Source organism: Protopterus annectens, chromosome 7.part0 (assembly GCF_019279795.1).
Source record: "Protopterus annectens isolate FY-2018-M chromosome 7.part0, PAN1.0, whole genome shotgun sequence".
Lineage (NCBI taxonomy): Eukaryota > Metazoa > Chordata > Ceratodontiformes > Protopteridae > Protopterus > Protopterus annectens.
This window is the reverse complement of record NC_056739.1, coordinates 1,328,383,858-1,328,406,075: the sequence shown is the minus strand read 5'-3', so window position 1 is coordinate 1,328,406,075 and position 22,218 is coordinate 1,328,383,858. Positions and strand designations below refer to the sequence as shown.

Here is a 22,218-nt window from a genome sequence, read left to right as displayed (position 1 = left end):
ATCCACGAGTATACTGGTTGGATATGTTGAATGTTTTTTTATTGTACTCACATATCATCATATTTTTCACAGAGAAGGATATCAGCATCTCCACATGAAGACCACATCATATGGCAACTCTCATCTCAATGTAAAAAAAAAAAAGCATCTGTCTTGCCGTAAACAGTTCTGGGCTTAGATTTTAAATTCTACTCTTCTAATTGCAGTGAGGAAGAAAACGCTATATACTAGCAGACAATTGTTATATTTTTTGCTACTTTCTTTGGTCTCCTCACTCCCTCTTCATCAGTCTGACAGGACCACAGAATCCTTTGGTCCCCATTAACCCCCTGTGTAAAACTTTTGTGCATAAGCCTCATGTTTGAAGTATCAGCACAAGCCTGCAATCCTCACAAATATGCTTTGCATACTACACAAATTGATTCTAGCTATTGAGGTTTCAGTCCCTTTGTGTATTAAATTAAGAAACTCCTTCCTTGAAACACATACTTCACAAAACCAGTGTGCCATGCAATCACAGCCCTTAAGGCAAAATAATATACCCAACATACTAGTAATAGGTGACTCTATAGTCAGGCACACTGACGTCCCACTAACTAGGCTGAACAAGCAGAAAGTTACTGTTAGCTGCCTTTCGGGAGACAGAATCCTCCACATAACACAAGCACTCAGGTCACTCCAGAACAAGTACAAATATGACTCTGTCATTGTTCATGTTGGTGTGAATGACCCGAGATGTACCTCCCTGGACTACAAAAAAAGAGACATGGAAGAGCTCTCTGATCACATAGCCCAGGCCAGTATGACCCTGACCCTGAGTAGCATCCTGCTCTCACCAAGAGTGATACCACAATATAAAGAAAAAAATTATCAATTTCAACAATTAGCTAAGTTTCTTGTATCATTCAAAGGGGATCCAGTGTCTGTCCACCTGGGATGACATGCTCGACAAGCCACGGTGCTTTGCTAGAGACAGCTTGCACCTGTCACCCTTAGGCTTTTGAATACTGGCCAAGGCACTTGCCACTCCCATAGTGCCTTTTTTAGGCAAGTCTCAAAAGACAAACCCACCACCGTAAATAGCACAAGTAACAAAAAACTGAGGGTAATGCTACTCAATGCCAGATGTCTAAACCTCAAAATGCATGCACTCGAGGCACTCCTCAATATGGAGAAAATCAATATATGTGCAGTAACAGAAACCTGGTTTAAGGCTCCAGAGAGCACCCAAGCACTACCAGGCTACAACTCATACCATACATTTCGGCCACAGAACCCGGACCGAAATACAAAAGGCGGGGGCGTACCCATATTCATCAAGGATACCCACACCTCCAAGTTAGTGGCACAGCACGATGCTTCAGAGATCATCCACGTGCAACTAACAGGCAAAACTGCAATTCAAATTGTAGCTTGCTACAGATCACCCACCATGTCCCAGGACCACCATTCCACATTTCTGAAAACAATGGGAAACATAAAGGTCCTATCAAACACCCTAATATTGGGTGATTTCAATTACCCAAACATTAACTGGGAGAGCTACTCAAGTACCAACTCCCTTGCCCAACATTTCCTAGAATTTATAAACTCAAACACCCTGGAACAACTGGTCGACACTCCCACCAGAGATGACAACATATTGGACCTGGTCATCACCAACATGGGCGACTGGTGTTCCACACCAGAGGTCAATCCCTTGCTGGTTAGATCTGACCATAAACAAATCACTTTGGATATCCACATTCCGCCCCCACCCCCAGACAAGGAAACCACCGTGAAAAACTTTTCAAAAGCAAACTTCACATTACTTAAGACCGAGGTGGAAAGTTTCAAAGCCCCCATGCTAAAGGATAATGCTGTCCAAGCTGCAAAACCCTTTACTTATGCATTCTAAGGGCACCTACAAGAATGCATGGATCATGCTATCCCAAGCAAAATCAAGACTCACTCCACCAAGAAAGGAAACCAGTCTGGTGGACCCCTGCCATAAACAAGCTATACAATAGAAGGAGGAAACTAGTACAGAAAAGAGTAAAATCCCAAGAAGTGAAGACATCCCAGATCAGTATCAGCAAAAAACTATGATCTCTCATAAAATCATTCAAGACGAGCTTCAAAAGAAAAATTGCCAAGGACTACAAAGATAACCACATGACATTCTTTAGCTATGTCAAGAATCTAAGTGGCAATGCTCAGATATGCTCGGAGTTAGTGCAGAATGGCACAAAATACACTGAACCGACAGATATTGCCAACATCCTGGCAGACATGTTCAGTGCAAACTTCACCCCCCTCTCACCCCCAAAAGGGGCCATAACCATACCAGAAGAATGTAGCGCCTCTGAAATCACCGACACTTGGGTTAAAACAGCCATCTCCAAAGCCAGAAACACAACATCAATGGGACCGGAAGGTGTCCCAGGCTGTGTCCTACACGAGCTCAAAGACGAACTAACCCCTCACCTAAACACACTGTTCAAACTCAGCTTCTCCACAGGCTACATATCCATAGAGTGGCGCACAGCAACGGTTATTCTGCTCCACAAAGGTGGAGCCACAACAGGCCCCTGGAACTGTCGCCCTATAAGCCTGACTAGCTTGGTCTGCAAGGCTATGGAGTGCATCACCATGGAACTCATTAACAAAAACATTGGGAACCTCCAAACAGTGGACCCTACCCAGTTCGGCTTCAAGGGTAGATCATGACTCCTAAACCTGGTGGACTTCTTTGAGACATTTACCAAGGCTATAGATGAGGGAAAGGTGGTACACACAGCCTACTGAGACCTCGCAAAGGCCTTCAACACCATTCCCCATTCTGGTATTATAGACAAGCTCACCAGCCTGAACATAAACGTCTATGTCACAAGATGGGTTGCCAACTGGCTCACAGACAGATCACACATGGTGAGAGTTGCGGGAGCTAGGTTCAACTCTAAACTGGTTACAAGTGGTGTTCCCCAGGGCTCAGTCCAAGGACCCCTCCTGTATAGCATATACTTCTCAGAAATGCAGGCAAGCACAGAAGGACTATGGCTGACCAAGTTCGCAGACGACTGCAAACTAGGGGCTATAAATGACTCTCCGGCTGACACAGACATCCTCCAAAAGGGTCTCACAGAGACGGATACCTGGTGTCAAAATCATAGCCTCAAGCTAAATGCCAAAAAGTGCATAGTCATCCCCTTTGGAAAAAACAAAGTGCCAACATACTACCACATAGCTGGAAAGACCACAGAAGTACCTCACCAAGAAGATCACTGGCCTCAAACAAATGCTCTATGCAGCTCGACTGAAGAAACTCCAGCTGTACTCGGTTGCATACCGCCTACTCAGAGGTGATCTCTGCCTGACATACAAGGCCATGTCCAACCAAAGAATTGATGGACATGCTCCACTTAAAGAAAACCTTATCCCCTCGAGCCACACGCTCTAGGGATCTAAACCTCACCACAACAATAAATAGGACGTGCTGGAGGGATAGATTCCTGTCCCAGAGACTTCCCATGCTTTGGAATAAGATTACAATCTACATTAGGCAGAGCTCCTCGCTAACACTCTTCAAGAGAAACCTTGACGAGTGAATGGAAAACAAAAAGTTTACCCCGGGGATCACTTCAGTGGCTCTGCTGGACAGAGGCACAGGGAATTAATCTAAGGGGGCGGCGAAAGCCAACACATTCTGGCTAGGCTTATAAATGCCTTCGGGCAGATAACCTAGTACCTACCTATGAACCTATGATTATTGACTTTTACTTTAAGTATATAAATAAAAGTGATGTAACATACAACGGCATAATTGTTTGTATATAGCATGCAATATGCTACATTATTCTTTTCCACAGATAAATGAGATATGACTATTTTAAGAAATTGTTAAAATTAATAAATTAGATATAGCCATTTTAAGAAATTGTTAAAATTATTTCTGCTGCCATCATTATAGGAATGACAATCTGCATAGCTTCACAGGTAAGAAGCCAGCAGTATGTCAACTATTGTAGGCTTAGCCAGCAATGCTGAAAGAGGAACTCTTGAAGGTGAACTAACAGTTACAGTTTAAAAATGATGATAGGCATTAGAGTTAACTTTGTACAATATACACACATACACATATATATATATATATATATATATATATATATATATATATATATATACATATATACATACATACAAATAGAGAGAGTTATAAACCTACACATACATATATAATATAAATACATACACACACACATATACAAATATATATATATAATATATATATATATATATATATATATATATATATATATATATATATATATATATATATATATACACACACACATCTACACACACACACACACACACACACACACACACACACACACACACACACACACACACACACACACACACATACACATACATATACACACGTGTGTGTGTTTGTATTAGATACAGAGAGAGAGAGAGAGAGAGAGAGAGATGCTTAGTTTGGCATAGTTAAAAGTTTGCAGACAGTGGGATGAATTTGCGTTGTCCCATCCAGTTTTCTAAGTGAAGTTTGAATGTTAAAACTGATTTCTCTGCTTAATACGCTGTGGCAGCTTGTTTCACTATTGAGGGAGCATGCCAATGCAGGTCACTCATCAACCCTGGTAGAAACTGTGACTGGATCAGTCTCCAGGCTACAGGAGGTGGGACAGTCAAGGAGCCCTAGGAGGACACATCTTCAAGAGCTTGCTTCATTGCCTGTACCACCATCTTTAAGGATGTGCAGCACACAGAAGGACTAGGGCTAGTAAAAACAATACCATCTCAGTCTCTGTGTGATAATCTGGGATTCATGCTTCACTTCCCAGTTACAAACAAACAATCTGGGATTCATGCTCGACTTTCAAGTTACAGAAGGATCATATCAATGTTTTGCTTTTCTCATTAGGAAGAACAGGACCACCTGGGGAAGGGTCTGTTGCGGTACCCTGCTCATTTCAGTGCTCTGGGAGGGGACAGCAATGGGGAGAAAGAAGCAACTAATATCAGGGATAAGTATGAACACGAAAAAAATAATTACACTAATTACACTACAGACCACATAATACTAACAGCATTCACTGCACAATAGATGCATTTCTAACTAAAAGAGAAACTAAATAAAATTAACCTGTAATCCATTCCAATACAGCAGTTCTCTGTTAAATATGTTACTTGGAAAACTCAGATTCTGCATGTCAAAAACGTGACAAAAAGTACAAATTTAAATCCACTTTGCTAGCAATGAAAGGAAACAGTGACATCATATGAATTTGTCTATGCGCTGAACCACTAACAGTAACCATAACTAAATGTATATAAGCACTTCCTGAAAGAAAATCTTTTAAACTATATACAATCTAATTCTGAATACTGTGTGATGGTAGATGTGGTTATGAAATAATAAAAAAACCTTCATATTCTAAATGAATAGATGAAGCTGACCCAGCCAAGGGACGTATTGAGGTGCCTTCCATTATGGAGCCTCGGGAAGGGGGACAGCAGTAGGGGGAGCCACGAATCCAAATCAGTGGTAGTTAAGGCAAAAAAAATAATTACACTACAGATCATAAGCAGTATCAGTAGCATCTTTCTGCACACAATAAATATGCACCTGACTAAGAGTGAAATGAAATAAAGTGACCCTGAAATCCCTTCCAACACAAAAGCTCTGTGGAAAGTATGTGAGCTACAAAATGTGGAAATTCAAATTCTGCATTTCAGAAGCATATGGCAGAAAGAATAAAATTAATCCATTTTGCTGGCAATGGAAAAAAATGGCATCATGTGAACTCACATGCTCTAAACCAGTAGAATACCTATGAGTAATTACATCCATTCAAATATATAATCACTTCCTGGATTTGAGAGATGTCTTACTTGGTTGTCTCCTGTTTAAGCTTTTTTATGTATAAGCCTTCTCGCAACTAGCAGCCAAACTAACCATGAGTATCCATTTCTGTAATGCTAAAGAACAAGCACACTCAGACCCTATTTTACAGCACCCCAAAACAACACTTCAGTGCAAAAACCCAAAGCTGCAGCTAGGGTGGACCAAAGGGAATGGCTGCCATGGGAGCCAGGGCTTGGAGTGGCAACTGGCAGTAACTGACAGGGTGATATTGCAGTACCATGGCAAGCAGTTTGATAAAGTTTATTTTCTCTTTCTCTCCCTCTAGATAAAGATATGTATATAAATATATGCAGCCACACACACTAACACACACACAAATATATATATATAGATATATATAGATATATATATATATATATATATATATATATATATATATATATATGAGAGAGAGAGAGATCTACCATTCATCAAAAAAAAAAAAAACTTCCATCAAATATAATCTCCCTCCTCCCAGAAACTTCCATCAAATATAATCTCCCTCCTCCCAGCTCTCCGAATCGAACAGCTCCTCAGTATTTTTCCATATGTTTGTTGTAATGCTACACTGTAGTAATATAAATATTTCTTTGTCTTTGCATTTTTGCAGGGAGTTTCTTTTTTATCCTCAGCTGTGTGACCATAGAGATAGTGCATTTAAACTAGTGGGATTTAAGAGGCAAACAGTCAATATGGAGTGTTGCAGGGGGGGCTTACCCACCTGCATTAAAAAAACACTTAAAATACTTTTTTGGACTGTCACATGTACAGTCTGTGTCTGCAGGCTGTACACTGACTTTGTGTAGGGGATCAATATAAAGATAAATTATGCTATATCTAGATTTTTCATAGGTTTAATCAATCAGAATAATCATTGCAGCTAGTAAGACATGTACAAAATGGATGAATTCAGATTAATTACCTGCTATACTAAAATATGAAGCACTAAATTATTGTATACTGGCATGTCTGCACTAACACTATTGAAGTAGTTAAAAAACTTATCCTTAGCCACAAGCAGTAGCTGCAACTGGGTGTCAGATAAGGTGGTGTATCATAATTCAGAAAGGGAGAGGAGTGCCACTGTCCATAATCAGAGTTATGCTCAGAATTCCCACTGACCATAACTTTGACCTACAAAAACAAGCTTACATGTCTCAACAAGTCAGTAATCATACCTGCAGCTCAACACAGTACAAAGAGATATTCAGCATAATCTTATCCAACATACTCAGCTCACATACCACTCAACCTCATAGAGCACGAAATCTGGGCAACGCCATAAATAAAAGTGGGACAAAGATCCAAAAACAGGGGCAATTTTTAAATATTGCTCTTACAAACTTAGGAAGTTGACAGAATAACAGGTTTTGCATTAGCATGAATATTCTGAAGAATATGAAGTCTGAAACTCGAATGTCTATAATTATTTTCTAATTTCAGTCTTTAATGATTTGCCACTAATTTGCCAGAAAAAAAACACAATTTTATGAAAAATGAACAAAAAATATGAGACAAAAATCTGGACACACTGTGAAAATCTGTCTAGTTGACAGGTATGCTGCAGCTCTGGTTAAACTTTCAAATGTACTTTCTATATTTTTCTACAAATTTGCAGAGAGCTAGTCCCTCTATTGATGTCAATAACATTACAGGAAGTTACATCACCCCTGAAAGTACTGTCTGTAGCCAGAGTCGAGAAAAAAGTATACAAATTGAAACGGATTACAGCACTTCCACAAGAACGTACCTGTTATAACGACGTTGAACAATAGCACACCTGGTATCATTAAACCAATGTTTCAATAGGGGATTGAGCCAACAAATGCAAGCCCAACACATCCTGAATTCTGATATTCTTACTCTGAGCTTTTCACAAATACACCTGCACTCACCCTGCAGTATTACATTCTATCCACCTTTCTTTATAAAAATGTGATCACTCCCAACATACACATAAATATGGTATGTAAAATATATATATGCATCCATAAATATACACAAGCACACACATACATAAATATATATATATATATATATATATATATATATATATATATATATATATATATATATATATATACACACACACACACATACACACAGAGACATATATGCATATATATTATATATAATTTTTCTTTGACCAGGTTTATCTCAATACATGCAGTCTATATCAGGTAAGACATGAAAGATCTGAGGTAGTATTCATACTGATAAGAAGAAATTTGCCCAGTACATCAGGGAAATGGTAGAGAAATGTGATGAATATTGTATAATAATTAATGGAAATTAAAATATATTAAGTGAATAAGGTTTTGGTTATGGCAAAGATGAGTGGGGGATAAAGGAAAGGAATTTATTAAAATTGTAAATAATGTAGGTGATTATAAAATGTGCAAAAAGTGTTCATTTATTTAAATTTAGAGTCCAAATTATTTATTCATTAAGTACCTTGGGATCTGTTGCACTCAGCTAAACTACCACAAATTCAGGCAGATAGGATCTCAGTTTAATATCTCATCTGAAGGATAACAGCTCAGAAGTGTTACACCCCTCACTTATGCTGCACTACAGTGCCAATATTGGAAAATAAATCCCAGCAGCTGGTGTGGTAATACAACCCAGAGCATTCTGATCTTCCCACATCAAAGACACGTGTGCTGCCTGTTGTGCTATCAAATCTACTGAAAAAATGTTTACCCTGTAGTGATGTTTCATTATAAATACTGTAACTACTGCTAGCCTTAACAATTCAGTATGGTGTTATTTTAGTAAGCTGAATTTGGTACAGTGAGCTTCATACTGCATTTGATTATGATAAATCAAGACGAGTAATAGGTAAATATAGTTCTTAAGAACCTTCATGCTTTGTTAATTCCATCCTAAAAACTCAGAATTTCAGTGCCAATACTTATGATATATCTACCAAGTAGACAAGAACACCTGCCCACATCTCCAGCAGTATTACTGTTTCACTCATAACTACTTCAGTCAAGGGGATTTGCAATGATTGACTGATAGCATAAGAACTATTTTACCTGGAATGTAAAAGTAACACTTTGTGAGCATTTTGAGAGGTGTGCATGTGCACGTGTGTGTGCACACTATCTGGCGTCAGGGAGAGGTTTGTGCATGTGTGTATGTTTGCATATACAAGTGTGTTTATGGAAAGGAATACTTCAGTAACTAAATGAAGACAATGATGCAAGAGCTAAAATGAAGACAGTTTCACCGGGTTTGAAAAGCTACAAAGCAGTCATTATGAAACACATTTGCCTTTTTGCTAATAAAATCAAAAACTGCATACTTTGCTACAGACTTGCTATGTTCCCCAGCCAGTAACATGCATCTTTTCCTTACTAGGTAATGAGCTTATCCCAGCAGCAAAATCATTGCATTTACACATAAAACTGGATACTCATGGGTAGATTACTCAAACTCCATACTTTTGAAGCTCATAACCCCCCCCCCCACACACACACACACACACACACACACACACAGTATATGTACTATCAGAAGAAGGTCTCAAATTCCAACACGTCCCCCTACATGCCCATACCCTTATACTGTTACCCCATCTCCTCTCTTCTTTCTACTTACTAAGCATGTTTAATCCCTTCTGTGGACTCATACCCCAAAAATACCCTCTGAAATTCCTAGTCCTCACTACCCTCACAGTCTAGAAATAATTTCTGAAGTTGGTGTTAAATTTTCCTTGTTTGAGTAGCCACCCTATCTTTCCCCATTAAATTGTGTGGTGCATCCAAATCATATCAGTTTTCTCTCCGCTATTTCAACAAGTACATTCCCAGGGACCTGAGTTTCTCCTTGAACTCCATTTTGCCATTCTGCAAAACAAATTTTCAGTACATCACCATACTCCAAATATCAGGAAACTCAGTTATTCATTGTGACAGCAAAACATTTGGAAAGCCCAGATAACAAATAAAGTTGTTTTAACTGAGAAAGCCAAAGTACTGGCATGCACATGTCTGACATTACACTACTCTATAAAAATGCTTGGCATGAAACATTAGGCAGAGCCAGTACATCTGTAGGTACAATCATTGCATTATACAGACTAAAGGCGTCTGGATTCCGCAGATGTATTGAACGTCATTATTAATGTCAACAAAAACAGACTGAAGCATCTGGTTATGCATGGTTACCCATGCAATATTCATTCTAGAATCATTATCAGAACTCTTATAACCTAACCAGCATTTTCACTTGCAAAGCCCTCAGACAGTTGACATTTGTTCTGCACACAGAAACAGTGTGCAGTGGCAGTATTCTTAAACTGCAGCAACTAAAACCTAACACATCTCTTTTCTGGGGGTTAAGAAAAAAATACCTCACTGGCATAGCACACGTTACCAACAGCAGAGGTTGTTCATAGCATTATATATTTTCTTATTCACAAATACCCAATAAAATACTAAGAAAAGGAAAGTACCACTTTCTGGTTAAGAGTGATGTCTTTATGGTAGCCTCCAGTCTTTGCCACATTAAGAGAAATTGCTCTACAAACACGGACAATATTTAATGGAAAGACAGGACATAAACCATAGCCAATATTATATATAGAATATATGTTCTAAAATAAGACAAAAGAGTAGAAGTCAACAGACAATTAAGCACTCTGCTATACTGTTGAATCAACTTCATCTCTTCTTTAGTACATACACAGATGACCATTTTGATCAGTCCATGCTTTAGTCCTTCTAGGGACATGAACAACAGTGTGAAGTGCATTAGTGTGCAGTGGTTGGACACAAACACTGAGCCCATTAGCTTTTCAAAACATAACAGAAACTGCAAAAAGCACCAAGAGAAAGTGTAAAAGATACTGTTTCTGATGCTGTTGCAAGGTAAAAACCTCATATGCACTCCTCACAAAGAAACTGACCAAGCCAGGTGTCTGTCCATCTCTAGGAATACTGTTTCACTGCTGCATAAATAGATTAATGAAGTCAAAAATCTTCTGCACTATAATGATTTCAAAGGATGTTTATGAATGAGCAATAGGAAGCCAAGTGCTGAAAACCACCAGTAATCTTGTTAGGTAAGTAAACAACTGCTAAATATATCAGAACCAGCAAGATAGATATGGCAGTAAAAGTCACATTTCAGCATGTGTGCACAGAATACAAGTTCACGCACACATATAATGGCTAATACATTTTGGAAAATGAAATGGCAATGAACAAGGCAGCTTTATTACACCGTACATCTGCTAAGGATCTAATGTCGTGAAAACATAAACAGCTGAGCTGCACTGTAATGCACTGGATTTAGTGCCAGCCATCACCTTCAGCCATAGACAGGGTTGCATTAATCACTACATGCAAAACATTATCAGCCTTCAAGAAAATAAATTCAGGGGTTCATCAACACAATGCACATGCTCTGTCAAATGACACTGCACTAAGTATTTCCTGTGGTACAAATGAGGAAAAGTAAGGGGCAATACTCCAACAGAAAACAAAATGCATGCTAACAGAAAAAAAAAAGACAGAAAGGTGACACAAATTCCCAAGACATAACATGCAATTAACATGTACACCAAACTCACTGACCAGCTAACTCACATCAGGACCTAAGGTACCTTTGTAAGACAACCTGGCAATAAAAAATTACATAGCATTTTAACATTCCATACTTCATTCAATAATATGTTAAACAATTTACAGCTTTGTAACTTCACATACAAGCACCCACATGTGGATAAAATAATTAATTGCCTAGAAACATACATCAACACATCTCGTGGAGTATTAGACAACACCATTAATATTATTATTTGCAATCTGGCCATGTCCTGTACAGACAAGTAGTGATTCATCGTAGATTCCACAGAAATATTCAGAGAAAAAAAATGCAATAGCACACATGCAATTTGGATTACATCTTAAAAGCTTAGAAAATGCACTGACTTTACAAATCCATGGCCAGCTGCTCCAGATAAAATCATCAAAATGAAAGATTTCTATTCTCATCCAGACAGTCCGTAGAGAGAGAAAACCAAGCAGGGTGTTTCTATGAAATGTCAGTGCCACATACTGTACACCAACTGTCGTAATAGTAAGGCTTCTGTGTTGAGCCCTTTTTATCAAACAGTTACACACATAGCCTTTAATTATAATCACACCATCCAGAATTACCACAATGAAATCTAGTCACACCAATTTCACTTAAAGTTTAAATAAAGTAAATACAGTGGGGTGCTGCACTCAATTTGCATCAAGCTTTGAAACATAAAAATTTAATCAAATTAGTTGATTTATTAAGTCGTGTGAAGTCATTAGATACAGATGATAATACCAATTTTGTCTCATTTAGGATAACATAAAACACTGCCCCATGATCACAACTGTGGGATCTAATACTGCAGTTCTCCCAAAGGTAGAAAACAAACCAGTTTCAACATGTGAATAGCAAATTATAAAATTCACTGTTTCCCTTTAAAGCTTTTTTGCATGGGGGCACTCCTACAAACAGTATATACTACCTCAGGGTTCACTGTACGTTTGAGTAAGGGAAATACTCTAAGGTACTACAACATCATATTTAATATGTAATTTCACACATATGTTGTAATGGTCTTGTAATTCCGGACATTATAATTATGGTCCTCAGAATTACACTGGGGACCACAGACCACCATTAGTGATTCACATGAAAATATGCATATGCATTACACAAGTTGTTTCATCATATACAATTATGACAAGCATACAAGGCAGGATATGTCAAGGGCACAACCTGGTAAAAATGTCCACGGCTTATGGAAAGCAGCAAGAAGGAACATTCAAGAAAAAAAGATGTTTAATAAATAAAACCAAAGAGGAAAATATAACTCTAAAACAGGAAACAAATAAGTCAGGCCTAGACTAGATAGAGCGAGAGAGACAAGAGAAACTTAGAGAAACACAGCAAAAGGAAAGAAAGTGACAAAAAAGAAAAAGTGGCACCAAGTACAGAAGGAGAAGTAAACGCCATGTTATTGGTACGTAAAGAATTGCATGCGTTTGTGTAGTGCGTCTTTGCACACATAAGTACATATGTGTATTGGCATGAGTATATACGTGTGTGTGTGTGTGTGTGTGTGTGTGTATATATATATATATATATATATATATATATTACTGAAAGAATGCAGCAACCATAGCAATATGGCACTTCAGGAGCAGCCCAAATGCACAGACATTACAGTTAGGTGACAGGAAGCATTAAGGACACATATGTGGTGCAAGGTAATCCATATCATTTAAAATGTATGGACTCAATTAGTACAAATTTGTTCTTGCTTACAGCCTGCCTTGCACGACAGCATTTTTTGAAATACCATAACAGCTGAACTGCTCACATCACTACATCATTACATACTCCAACCCTTCCCTCTAATGCCCAATTTAATGGGAAACTGGGATACCCTCATAATTGAAAATGTTTTAGGATGAATGCTACACTCTACAAACAAAATCCAAAATAATGCATTTCTCCTTTCATTCTGCCATTATGGCCATTAACAATTAATCACTTTGTCTCTCAGCACAGCTCTAGCTGGCTCATTTAGCATCTAGTGCCGACCCTGAAATACCATCCACCATCTTGCTTCACAATGCTGTAGAAAGCCGATTAGCACATCGGCTTCCACAGCAGTCAACCCACAACCCCACCCCCCATTCTTCAAGTGAAGAACAAAAAGAAGAAGAAAAATGCTGGCATACATTAGAAAGCACATTACTGAATCAGCTTCTTCAGCAAGTAATCCATGCCCACATCAGAGCAATCAGCTTCTTACAGATTCTACACCACCTCCCTCTCAGCTCTTCAACTAAAAAATTTAAACTGCATTTCTGTACCAGTATTCTGGCAAACAGAAAAGCAATGCCTTCTGCAGGAACTTTCAGTCATGCCCTCTAACACTTTGAGCCCTGGGTGATTGACTCCTTCACCCCTCCCATATTACGTTACTGGCTCTCAGTGTTCCAATCTCATATTGCATATTAAAGTTTAAGTGGACTACCTTCTGTCAAACATCTATCAAATACGAACACCTAGTAGTCTGTCCAAAAGATAAATTAAACTTTAGCTCCAAAACCATCTTACAAATTCAACAGAACATTAAAATAAGTTTAGGTGCAGACATTGCAGAGCTTTCTAATGTCTGATTGAACAACATTTGGCATGCTATGTTACCCACAATACACTCTGGTTAGATATACTGGCTTTAATCTGAAGCTAAACAAATGAGTAGGTCATAACTCAGGATGTACCTGTTAAAGTTTATTGGATAAAGAATGATCTCTTCAGGTGCACTGCCATCCCAGTTTAAAGTGTAGGCCTGCTCCAGCATCACGACTGGTTGGTACTGCTGGTATGGTGCTCCACGGTTCACACCATGCAGTTTCAAAGGATATCTAGCATAACTTTCTCTGGCAATTATCAAAGTCAGATTCTCAGGCCGCCTTGCTTGAATGTACAGCTGAGGAAAAAGACAATATAGATACACACAATAAGCTCATTTTTCACATGTGGTAATACATATTATGAAGTAGATTTATAAACACTTTATGCCCAAGGATTGAAATATGAAACAGTGCTACATGAATAAATGACAAAATATGCTTTTGATGCAGTCTGAATACCAAGTTTATTCCCAAAAAACATTACCTATATTCCAGTAGTTTGGATCATGTAATATAATAAGAACTGGCACATTTTCATCAAAAATCTGTCTTAATGTAAAACTTTATAATCAACGATGCTGACAGTCAATAAAGTTAAGTGGTTTTAAAGCTGAAATTAAGTGCGTTTCCTTTTTACTGGGCTGGACAGAATACTAAAATAGTGCAGTTGTTTTTAATTCCACCGACCACAGAATTTAATTAAAGAGAAAGAGGAACAGTGTGGTTAGCATTTGCAGTCTTATAGTTTAGAGTTAAACAACTATGGGACTGTCACAGCATTGTGTGCTGTGCTGAGCAGGCACTCTTTGGGTGAGTTCACATTCTAAACAAGTATTTTGAACCAGCTTTACCAGGCCAAGTCTCTTTGTTTAAATCCTGAAATAACAGCATCGAAAAAAGAAAGCCGCTCTGCGACTTGACATAAACCCAAAGGACAAGACATTCCTATTTTATTGCAATGCTCGCTCTCTCTCTTTCTGTGTGTGTGTCTCTCTCTCTCTCTCTCTCTCCATATAGACACGCATAAAATAGTACCATTTATTAATTTATTTATACATTTAACAGAAACACTATGGTGAAATGCTTAAAAAATATTCTGCATAATTATCTACTGGAAAAGAAAAAACAAGATAGAACGACTGAACTGAACTATTCAGAAATGGGTATCTTATTACGCAGTGCTGGGAAGGAAGGCAAGAGTAGGATGCTTGTTTCCTAAGACCAACAGCTTACTAACCTGGCAAGGTGATGGTTAGAATGAACTGCCCAATCCACTTTCCCATCTTTCAGACTATATGTTTTTCTCTTAAGAAAGCATAACATGAACGCCATGAATTCTTCCTAGAACTTTGGAACTGCACATAATGTTATCCAGTTATGAGCAAACTAAGCCATTACAGGAGGGTTTGTGCATGCACAAAAAAAATTATGCGCTGCCTTGTTTCATGTTATACTCATATATACAATATGTCCTAAATGCAGTGTGCTGGGGTCAGTCTATAAAGGAACAGCTGACTATGTGCGTCTTCTTCTTCCAAGAAACTTGTTACTATTTGTTTGTTTGTGGTCTAGAATTACAGCAAACAGTGTAGTAAATAAAAGAAAAAGATTCTGTACTCCAAAACAGTGAGACAACACCAAAGGAAAATACAGCACTAGCATCTCATTGAAGAATGTTATCAGATAAATAGCAAAAAATGAATAAATGAGTATGGCATAATTATTAATGTTAACCAGGATGTATGCAATCTTCTGCAAGAAGGAAACTATTTGACTTAAGGGACCAGCAGCAACTGTTGAAAATTTCCTAAATTCCATATTACTATTTCATGCTTAAAGACAGTACAATATCATCTCCCAGTTTTTCAGAAAGACTGCATCTTACATGAAACATCTTTCTTTGCCTCAATTTGTACAGAAAAACAAAGGGTAAATACAGATTCTCAGAACACCTTAGATGCTAGATATTTATGCCTACTACTAGGAAATTTTCCAGAACCTGTAAAGATCTGAGACAACAATTTATAGCCTTTTAATCATATGGTGCTACAGTTCTGTTCCAAGGATAGATGTTACACTTTTGACTGGATTAAAGAAAACTCAGAAAACACTAATTACTGGCATGTTCTCTGCCACTGGAATGTTGATCTTGTTTATGCAATTCAAGTTCATATTTATATTCATTCATGCTTCTACATGCAAGTCTATTTCCATCAAATACTGTACTTTACATTCCATGGATACTACAGGAAAAACATGTTTCTCCTGCACATCTAAGCAGTTTGCATGGAGAGAAAGAGAATGAGAGAGAGAGGGACAGAGTAGACAGTACCTCAACAGTCAAAGAATTATCATGTGGTAAACATAATTATGTTAGCATAATGTGCATCACAGAGCACTGCAAAGCATTTATCACACACTAATTATCAGCAGGATGGCAGTATAAAGACATGTGTCCCACCCCCTTCAAACAAAATAAATAAAAATATTGTTTTTACTTTTGTCAAGTATGTGAGAATACAAAAAATGTTATAGATGACTGGTAATAAAACAGAATGATTTTTTTCTTTACTTTTATATTTCAAACAAAATTTAATTAGAGGGACTTTCAGGACATAACAGATAAATACTCAGAAAGAACGGATAATTATGGTACATTTGGGATACTTTGGAGACGGTCCAATCCTGATCTTAACTGAAAGCATGTGTTTTGTATCCCTACAGAGTATATGCTCCTCACCCCTAAAAGATCTTCTGTGTATTGCAAAGATTTGCTTTCTCACTGTAAATTACTGCCATTTAAATCACATAAATCCTCATGTAATGTCTTGAAAAGTATTACCATAATAACCTAATAATAATCTTTTTTATAAGATTTTTGTAAAGCAGGTGGTGCAGCTTCTGCCAAGTCTCTATATACTTTGTAGACCATTTTCACTGATGGATTGTTGTAAATATGGGTTGTCTTTTGGCGTTGAAGAGATCTGATGAAGTCAACTGAGATGAAAGCTTATCTCTACACTTGACTTGTTTTTTCGTTATTTATTTTAGATAAAGTGCCTCAATCTGACTAATTTGTTTTTTGACCATTCTCACCTTAGCAGTGTGACTTTAGGAAAAGAAGCATCATCATCACCATCATACACTGCCGACTAAGAATGCTGCACATTTGTCACCATTACTGAAACGTTCAGTATGGTCGGCTGTTTGTAAGTCATTTCCCACAGAGTTGGCCCATTCTGAAGTGTACTGTTTTTCCTCTTACATAGATGTGTATAGAAACCTGGGAGGGTATTATGCCAATAATGCGCATGACATCCTCAACCACTGTACACCTACCTTATGTAGAGAAAACCTTGACTATTGTGACAACTGTACACCTACCTTATGTAGAGAAAACCTTAACTATTGGGACAGTAGAATTATGGCAAGAACACCGCTAATGGTCATAGCATTCTACAGGAGGTCATACTGATCTGAAATGTTTAACAGTGTTACTTAGGTAAATGTTAAGCTGCTGGCAAGTTTACTAGCCAATATGTCTTCACTACTGCAAAATGTGTGGCAAAAGGACACCACATTTGATGCACAACATTTCTTAAAATACTCATAACTTCAGAGTAAATCATTACTTTGCTAAATACATACAAAATAAGTATAAAGTCATTAGTTCAAGTGTGGTACTTGCCCAAGGTCAAGCAGCAGGCAAATGGGGACTGAGGGAATCAATCCCTGTTCCACAGAAATCATAACTCACAGCTTTAACCTTCTGTGCCAACTGCCAGTACATGCCAAAAACAGGTTACTACCAAAATTGGTAAACACCACTTTACTTGGTGTTCCTGCTGCCTTGTAAATCATATTAAAGGGGTTATTAGTTAGTAATGACTCAATTTCACATTAAAATTATTGTCAATTCACACTTCACTTGTGATTATCCAGCCTTGATTACTGTTTCAGATGACACAACTGAGGCATTAAATCAGTCTATATTTAGAACATTCAGAGTCAAATCAGAAAATAATTTGAAACCCTAAATAACTAACATTGTTAGTACATCTACTAACAATGTACGTGAGGAAATATATAACAAGATGAGCAGCTTCAAAACTAAAAATCCATATATACAAACATATATGTGTATATATATATATATATATATATATATATATATACACACACATACATACATATAATGTGTGTGTGTATGTATATATATATATATATATATATATATATATATATATATATATATATATATATATATATATGGGTCTACTTCAGAAGATCGACAGACCATTTGATCGACATTCATTTGGTCGACAGCTCATTTAGTCAACCAGTATTCAAGGCACTTAACAGGGATTTGCGCCCCTCCCCAATGTTGTGCGACCCTGGAGTTGTTTCATATAGTTGGGGGGGGTGTGGGGGATGAAGCCCCCCCATCTATTTTTGTTTAAAATGTGTAGTTTTTTCTTGTATTTTCATGCTTTTAAATGAAAACAGGTGGAGGGCTGTGCCCCCACACCCCCTAACTATATATATCATCTCCAGTGTCGCAAAACATCAGGGAGGGAGGGCAAATCCCTGTTAAGTGCCTTGAATCCTTGAATACTTGTAGTCGACCAAATGAGCTGTCGACCAAATGAATGTCGATCAAATGGTCTGTCGATCTTCTGAAGTAGACCCATATATATATATATATATATATATATATATATATATATATATATATATATATGGTTCCCCTTCATTTGATCGAATTTCTCTAAACTTGAAAGTCATAAACTCGAAACCAGAATCTCGAATTTAGAGACACTCGAACATATGAAAGGGACAAAAAAAAAATGAACACCTTTCAAATTACCCTGCACCCCCCACACCCCCCTACTTAAATATACCTACTCAGAGACTGCACTATAGTGAAGGAAAGGGAAATCTCCCATTCCACGTTAAACGCATAAGCACAAATGGAAGATTTTCCATTCCTCTGCTATAGTGCGGTCACGGAACATTCACATTTAAACTGCTAGGGTACAGGGGACCTGGTCCCCTGCAATAAGGCAAGTTAACTTTTTATTTTTTTAAACCAAAGGCTCCCATTCACAATTTTAAGTGAATGGAAGTTAGAGATTCTGGTCTCGAGATTATGAATTTCAAGCTTCCATCCATTCGATCTTCTGAAGGGTAACCATATATTATATGTGTATATATATATATATATATATATATATATATATATATATATATATATATATATATAGACACAGTATATACATAGTACTCAAATGAGGCATCTTTTTACAACTGGCTTAAGATCACAAATCTTTGGAAGTCATTGTCAAAAAATCCTGGACATACATTACATTGGTCTCCTTGCGAGACCACTGTACAATGAAGTCTATGAATTTTCATTACTCTCCAGTGTTGTGTGACCATGGAGTTTGCGTATATGGTTACCATCATGTAAGAATGCTTTTTAAGTGCTTTTTTTGTTGCATTACATTTCATGTGATGAATAAAATTGTGAAACAGAGCTTGCAGAAAATCCATTCAACTGAACATTGGAAAAGCCATGGTGCTTGGCAATCTACTGAGTCATTAGGTTAAGAAGATGTGAAATCATCCTTGGGTTATTTAGAAAGCACTAAAGTAGAATATCACAGAATGTTGGAGTTCCCTCACAGTAAAGGTTTACTTGCAAAGCTTGAATACAAATGTGACAAGAAGTTACAAGGGCACTGCCGTATAATGATAAGTCTTGTTAAAATGGACTGGTTCTCTCTAAGCTAAAGAGCAACTGGTAACCTAATCAAATACAACAGAAAAAAAATGCTGTGAACAAGCTCCTCTTCAGTGTTAATGGCTTACAAGAAATTTATGAAAGATCCTCTGAAATTAATGAGAACTCAGCAAAATAATAATAATACTGACATCAGAACTAGTGAGTGAAATGTGGAATTCAAACAGAAAAAGAACTTACAGAACATTTTAAAAAGGAACTATATTTACAATATATTTCAAAACTATTTTAGAAAGTAGTTGGCATGAATGGTCTGAGTAACAATTCTTGATTCTTAAAAGGAGCCAGTATTGACCTACTTTTGACTGTCTAAGAAACACACAACACTGGGTTAAACATTTGTGATTTATTAAACATCTGCTTTACCTTATGCTTGACAGGCTTCATAAAAAGGCTTTATTGTCAAATGCCAAAATTCATTCTACAAAACAGTTACTGAGTAAAAGTTATTTAACCCCTCCTAACATAACTTATTTGAGGTTACACTGAATTCTGGAATGCATGCATTAGTTAGGTAAATGGTTTAAGTGACAGTGGGCCAAACACACTAAGTCAAAAACAACGAATGCTTCTCATCATTCAAGGATACCATCCAATATTAAAAACAAAATCACACTTCTAAAGTCATGTTTCTTTAATGAGACTGCTGAAATACATCTAAGTCAACAATTTGTTTTTTCTACTATCAGCCAGTCTGCCAACATTATTCGCCTATCCTTTCACTATCACACTACAGTTGTCTTGTTACAGTTTTGACAACACTGAACCAACACCAGGCCAAAACCTCAGTCTGTGTTATCACATTCCTCTTCCTTTTTTAATGTAATTCCTAATATAAACCACATAGAGAATTTCAGACCCCCAAGTGTCTTTTCTCCTACCTGAGTCTTGTATCACTGTCTAAGCCTTTTTAGGGTAGGTATGCCATGTGTTGCCTTGGGGTTTTAATTCCATGAATCGGTACTTACGTATTATCGCAACCAGATTTTCGTGATAATGCTGGTTGCTTCTGTTTATGGTAAGAAATAGCAATAAACTTTTCTAAAGTATAATAACATGTTTTCTGTAATGTTTTTAAGTTTTAGGAATGTTTACCATTCAAACCACTGAGAAAAATAAGTGCTGAAAAAAGGTTCCCCCTGTTTTACCACTAGCATCTCATGTCAGCTAAGCATGTCCCATACTACTTTATATGCGTTCCTTTTCTCGTGCTGTGTTGATGTTGTCAAAGCCATAGCAAACAGGTTTTTGAAAGCTATGTAATTATTTACGTTTTTATCTGTACAGTTCTTTACTGAGCAATCCACATCTTCTCAGCTTTGTACGCAGAAAAGCATTACAACACCAACTAGACAATCCATATTTCTTGAGCCGTAAAAATCACCTAACAAAATCAATGCAATTAAAATAGACACTGCACTAAAAACAGAAGCAATCAGTACTGTCCTCTTATAACAAAGTTTAGTAAAGTATGTTTTATTTTTCCTGACAACCTTTCATTATATTGTTTATAACAGTTTAAGCATTAAATACTTTACCTACATTAAATTGCATGTGTCCAATTTACTTACTGTTTGAAAAGGTGTAACCATTAAATACTTTACCTAAATTCCTTTGCATGTGTCCAGTTTCTTCTTTTTAACCAAAACATTCAGTTAAAATAAGCTAAACTTGAGGAATAATCTTTCCGAATTGTGTCCCGTTTCTTATAAGTCCAACAATAGCAAAGTAAAGCTGAAAAATAATCTCAGGAAAGCACCTAACATCGTACAGTAAGTCCCACAGTCCTTTCAAGCCAAATATATGTACACTCGCAACCACTGATACCGCTATAACCGCTGAATTCAACTCTCCATGTCTTTACAGCACGCTACCCACAAATCCTAAAATTGTACATGTTAATTGTTTAAAAAAGCACCATCAATATCCCAACACACTTTATAACAGCTCTCCCTTTCCTAATACAGTTCATTTTTGCTGTTTAAGTAAACGTCCAAAACCTATACCGTTTTGCAAAATCTGGTTGCGATAATACGTAAGTACCCATGAATCAAATCTCTCTCTCTCTCTCTCTCTCTCTTTTTCTGTCTACCTGAAGGGAACTGAAAGACAGTGGCTTGTATACTAGTGAATAACTAATGAGTGATGATGTCGTTGGTACCCAGTCATGTGACTACTGAAAACAGGCCAGTGGAACAAGTGCTGAGAGTGATATCCTAAAGGGTACTGTCTGTTGTAAAAAAAAAGTACATTCTGAACCTCTGCATTTACAATTCATACCTCTCTTCCTACAATTTCCA

At 37.3% G+C, this 22,218-nt stretch overlaps 2 protein-coding genes across 4 annotated transcripts in view; both read right to left on the bottom strand.

Annotated features, from left to right (window-relative positions):
- Window positions 1–22,218, bottom strand: part of LOC122807037 (cell surface hyaluronidase-like) — a 615,869-nt gene that overhangs the window by 100,221 nt on the left and 493,430 nt on the right. For both annotated transcript variants that reach the window (XM_044077936.1, XM_044077937.1), the window contains exon 19: window positions 14,203–14,411. In XM_044077936.1, coding sequence (XP_043933871.1) covers window positions 14,203–14,411 — 209 coding nt within the window. The remainder of the gene's footprint in view (window positions 1–14,202; window positions 14,412–22,218) is intronic.
- LOC122807038 (cell migration inducing hyaluronidase 1) overlaps window positions 1–22,218 on the bottom strand; it is a 378,711-nt gene that overhangs the window by 309,530 nt on the left and 46,963 nt on the right. The gene's annotated exons all lie outside the window — the stretch shown is intronic.